Source organism: Macrotis lagotis, chromosome X (assembly GCF_037893015.1).
Source record: "Macrotis lagotis isolate mMagLag1 chromosome X, bilby.v1.9.chrom.fasta, whole genome shotgun sequence".
Lineage (NCBI taxonomy): Eukaryota > Metazoa > Chordata > Mammalia > Peramelemorphia > Peramelidae > Macrotis > Macrotis lagotis.
The window spans coordinates 117,436,832-117,442,430 of record NC_133666.1 but is presented as its reverse complement, the minus strand read 5'-3'; the positions used below and the strand labels follow the sequence as shown (position 1 = coordinate 117,442,430).

Below are 5,599 nucleotides of genomic sequence, written 5' to 3'. Positions count from 1 at the left end.
CAATTCCTAACACCTTATCTCAAAGCCTGTTTAGTCAATGAATTGGACGTTATTTTTTCTGGATCAGTCCTTCCTTCTGATCTGCATCTCCAGTGATGATGAAAGAAAAGAAGTGAAAATGGGAAAGCAGCACAAATCCTGATGAATAGAAATGGAGGAATTGAGTGAATCAATCTATCAAAAAAGCATTTATTAAGTACTGATATGATTCATGAACTGTGGTACTTACTGAACTTATAAATTAGATATAAGGGCTTCTGCATCTACCAAACCTCCTGCAATTGCTGCCACGTCCTTGCCCTGAACTGTCTGTAACATTCCAGCAACCCAAGAGAGTGCATCCTCCCATGAAGTATAAGTTAAAAGCCCTTTTTCATTTCTGACCATTGGCTCAGTAAGCCACTGCCGTTTTAATCCATCATAGGAAAACCTGGTTTTATCAGAGATCCATTCTTCATTGATATCTTCATGCATCTTTGGCAAAATTCTCATCACCTCTCCTGTCCTTGTGCTGACTACAATGTTACTTCCAACTGCATCCAAAACATCAATAGATTCTGTCTTTCTTGTTTCCCAAGGGCATGCAGTAAAGGCATAGGGTTTAGATGTAAGAGCCCCTACTGGGCAGATATCAATGATATTTCCAGATAATTCAGACATGAACATTTTTTCGATATATGTTTCAACCTGCATTTCATTTCCTTTTCCTGTTGTACCCAAATCATCCACTCCTGCAATCTCACTAGCAAACCTGATACACCGAGTGCACTGTATACATCTAGTCATAATGGTCTTTGCAAGTGGACCAATATTCTTGTCTTCCACAGCACGTTTTCCCTCTAAAAATCTGCTTCTATCACTTCCAAACATCATTGACTGATCCTGCAGATCACATTCACCTCCCTGATCACAGATACGACAGTCTAGTGGGTGATTTGCTAATAAAAACTCCATTACACCTTCTCTTGCTTTCCTGGACTTCTCTGAGTTTGTAAGGATGTTCCAACCTTTCATTACTGGCATAACACAAGCAGCGACAGGCTTAGGGGCTTTTTCTATCTCCACAAGACACATCCTACAGTTTCCAGCAACTGATAATCTTTCATGATAACAGAACCGAGGAATCTGTATGCCAACTTTCTCAACAGGCCTGGAGCACTGTGGTTCCTGGTTCCACCATAACAGGTTGACCATCAACAAAGACTTCAATCAAGTTGTGGGCTGCTGTTGTAGTTGTTCGCACACATCCTTTTTGACATTGAACAAGGCCAGCTAAGGCCTTGCATACAGGTAGTCGTAACATGTTGCTCCCGGGGGTCGCGCCGGCACCGTTGGGCCCCCAGCTCCGGAGCAGCCCCGCGGCTCCCCCTCCCTCTGTCCTCTTGAACTTATAAATTAAAAAAAAAAGATATAATACCTATTCTTAGAGAGCTCACTATCAATCTAAGGAAGAAAAAGTTTACCTATAAAAGAATAATAAGAAATACCAAAAAATACAAAGTTGTTTAGGAAAAAAGTCAGTAGAAGGTCAGAGGATTATGAAGGGCTTTATAGCGAAAGTAATGATTGAGATGATTTCTGAAGAAAGATTTCCATGAGGCAGAGGTAAAGAGGGAATTATTGGCAACTTTTCTCTTTATGTTCTCACTGCCATTAACTTGTTTCAGGGTTGTAGATATTGCAGAGGGAGGAGTAGAGCAATTATGTGGCTATCAAGAATATTTCATACAGAGGAAAAAGACCAAGATAGTAGAGTACCTACTTGAACTTTCCCTCAGACCCCTCCAAAGACATTTAAGTAGTAACTTTAGTGGCAGAAATTGCAGAAAGATGGAGTAAAAATTTTCCAAGTCAAGACACCTTAGAAGATCAGTAGGAAAGGAATGCTGCACCAGGGTGAGAGAGGAGCACAGCCCAGCTCAGCTTGCCCCATCACAGATCCAGGAATGGGCCCAGAGAACTACTAAACTAGAAGCAGAAGCAGCTGCTTCTGGATCTCTTGGCCCATAAGGGTGTTGAAAAACTGATCAGAAGGAGATGACAGAGTCCTCTTCACTAACAACAAGGCAGGACTCCATTGCTTTGTCCAAACTCAGATCTAGGTCTCAGACCTGAGTGTCAGGCCCAGGGTAGGGAGTAGCAGTAGCACACCAGGGCTTGCTGCCACAGTGGAATGGGAACCCTCTTCATAGTTCCAAGGCAGAAAATAGTGCTTGCGTTCACTCACACATCAGAGTACAGACCAGGTGAATAGTAAACACCTTTCCTTAAATCATACTGCCTTGGAAGTACTGAAAACTTACAAATTCCAGAAAGTATCACTGAAAATAGTTACACAAAATCCCTGAAGTTTGGGACAGTGTGCTCTCCATTCTGAAAGCAGAACCCTACTTGAATGAAGAGTTAAAAGTCAAGTAATAGCTTGGAAAAATGAGCAAGCAACACTCAAAAAACATCTGACCATTGAAAGCTGTAATGGTTACAAGGAAGATCAAAACACATTCAGAAAAAGAAAACAAAATCAACACTCTTGCATCCAAAGCCTTCAAGAAAAATATGAATTGGTCTCAGACCATGAAAAAGTTCAAAAAGTATTGTGAAAATCAAATAAGAGAGGTAGAGGAAAAACTGGAAAGAGAAATGAGAGTGATGCAAGAAAACCTTGAAAAACAATCCAATAACCTGGTAAAGGAGACAAAAAATATTGTAGAAAATAGCACCTTAAAAACAGACTAGGTCAAATGGTAAAAGAAGTACAATAAGTAAATGAGGAGAAGAAGGATTTAAAAGGAAAAATTGGTCAAATGGAAAAAGAGGTACAAAAATTCCTTTCTTAAGATTAAAGACCATTTCCTTTTGTAATAACATTTCTAGTACCTAGAATATGGTGGGTATTTAATAAATGCTCATTAATTGAATGATTATGTCACAGAAAACTCATTAGATTACATTTAGTAGAATGATGACTAAGGCTAAGAAAGATCTATACTGTGGATATGATTAGGTGGAGTTAGGCTGTCCTTTCATCATTATTCTTTGACTCTACTTTCAGAACTCAAGAAGTCCAAACAGTTAGATAGTTCCTCTGCATATATTCATGCAAGGTGATAATTTCCCTCTCCCTATACCCCCATGAGAAAACACTTTGGGAAAGCAATGCAAATCCCTGGAGAGGTTCAACATTGTAGCCCTTTCCCCCAATAATCTAAAGCTAAAACATAGTAGACTTGATTTCTGACAGTTCCTCACACCTAAAAGATGTTACTCCTCTTCCATTATGCCAACCTTTTGGTTATAATAGGAGAATAGGTGACTCAAGTTTTCCCCTCCTTACTTTACATTTCTTCTCTCTCCTTCAAGGAATTTCCTTTTGCTTCAGTTCAATAACTTCTTGAACTAAAATGCTAAGGAAAAGGAGCTAAATATTATTGTAGGAATAGAATTTTCTCTACAGCAGCAATTAAATAGTGTTTCATAACCACCCTTAGAATGTGGGGAGAGTGTCTCATTTCCAGACAGATATGTGAATGCAGAAATCCCTAATAGTTGTTCAGATTTTGATATGATTCATGATATCTGGTGCCCATTTAGTAAAAATTATTAGTGAGTCTAACTGATTCTAATTCTCTCATGATTCAAGTAAAGTTATTCTTTTTTCCCTTTATAACTATTAATTGATTTAGCAGTCATCCTGATTAGAATAGTATGGCATGCTGAAATTTATATTTTTTAGGACTAGAATGAGATTTGATAATAGACAAAATGCTTATTTATAAAAATCATTTTTGGTAATGACTTTTGGAGCTTGCTAGGTAGTGGGGTGGATAGAGCCCTATCTGGAATCAGGAAGGCCTGAATTCAAATCTGGCATCAAACACTTATTAGTTATATAACCCTGGGCAAGTCACTTAACTCAGATTGCCTCCATTTCCTTGCCTATAAAATTACATAAAGAAGGAAATGGCAAAATACTCCTGAATATTTGCCAAGAAAATGCCAAATGGGGACACAGTATCAAAATCAATGTGAAAATGAAAAAAACTTCCCCTTAACTATTCTCCTATTTTTTTTCTGTGCTTTGTAGTTAAATTCCTGAAAAAGGTTGTCTACTATAGGTGTCTTTACTTTTTCTTCTCTAACTCTCTTCTTATCTTATCATTACACTCAAGCTGCTGTCTCCAAAGTTATGAATGATCTCTTACTTGCCAAATCCAATGGCCTTTTCTCAGCTCTCATTCTTATTGATTGCTGTGCAGTCTTTGACACTCTCTCCTCCTAGATACTCTTTTATTATTTTGGGGGGTGGAGGGGAAACTACCCTGCACACCTCTTCTCAGCCAAATTCTCCTCCTACCTATCTGGCTTTTCCTTCTCTGTCTCCTTTGTTAGATTCTTTCACAAATCATGTGCTCTAACCATATGTGATCCTCAAGTTTTTGAATTGAACCCTGTTTTCTTTCCCCCCTTATCTCATCAGCTCCCATGGATTAATTGCTATTCTCTGCTGATGAAAACTCAGATTCATCTATCCTGTTCCACTTTCCCTGCTGATACCTAATCTTGCATCATCAACTGCCTTTTAGACATTTCAAACCCATTAAACTCATCATATTCAAAATGGAACTCATCTTTTCCTATAAACTTTGTCTCGATCCTATCTTCCCTTTTCTAATAGAGGGTTAACATCCTCCTCCCAGGCTTGTAGGCTCAGAACCTGGCTGTCATCCTGGACTCATTAGCTCTCATCTCCCATATTCCATCTAGCACCAAGAAGTGTAGATTTCACCTTTCTTTTTGTTGTTGTTGTTGTTTTTTAGTTTTTGCAAGGCAATAGAGTTAAGTGGCTTGCCCAAGGCCGCACAGCTAGGCAATTATTAAATGTCTGAGGTCGGATTTGAACTCGGGTACTCTTGACTTCAGGACCAGTCCTCTATCCACTGCACCACCTAGCCACCTCAATTTCACCTTTCTAATATCTTTCATACCTTTCTCTCTCTGTTACAGCTGCCACTCTAACATATCCCCTCAACACCTTGTGCCTGGATTATTGCAATAGCCTGCTAGTGGATCAGTCTACCTCCAGTCTCTCCTCACACCAATCCATTCCTGTATTAAAGCTATTAAAGTGATTTTCCTAAAGTGCAGTTCTGATCACATCACCCCTCCCTCCATGCCTCCCATTTCAATAAACTCCAGTGACTTCCTATTACTTCAAGGATAAAAACCAAAATGCTGTTTCACATTCAAAATTCTTCATAATCTAACCTTCTTCTACCTTTCCAATCTTCTTCTTCCATCTGATTTTTCTGCAAGTTCTCTTCAATTAAGTGACTCTGGTTTCTTGGCTTTAACAGAATGACACTAGGCATTTACTCTTAACTGTTCCCTAGGCTTGGAATGTTCTTTCTCCCATCTGACTACTAATATCTTTGACTTCCTTTAATAAAAAAATTTCATCTACTACCCAGGAAATCATCCCCAACTCCTTTGAAATATAAAGTCTTTTCAATCTTTATTTTGTTCCATGAATAACTTGCTTTATTCAAGGGTGGGGAAACTTTCCTTTCCAGGGTCATTTGGATATTTATAATGTCATTCA

General features: G+C 38.8%; 1 protein-coding gene across 1 annotated transcript; it reads right to left on the bottom strand.

Annotated features, from left to right (window-relative positions):
* Positions 1 to 234: 234 nt before the first annotated feature.
* LOC141498818 (NADH-ubiquinone oxidoreductase 75 kDa subunit, mitochondrial-like) lies at positions 235 to 1,369 on the bottom strand. Its single transcript, XM_074201904.1, is given in 2 exon segments — positions 235 to 1,143; positions 1,145 to 1,369. Coding segments are annotated over 2 exon segments (1,068 nt in total). The 5' UTR covers positions 1,304 to 1,369.
* Positions 1,370 to 5,599: the final 4,230 nt, after the last annotated feature.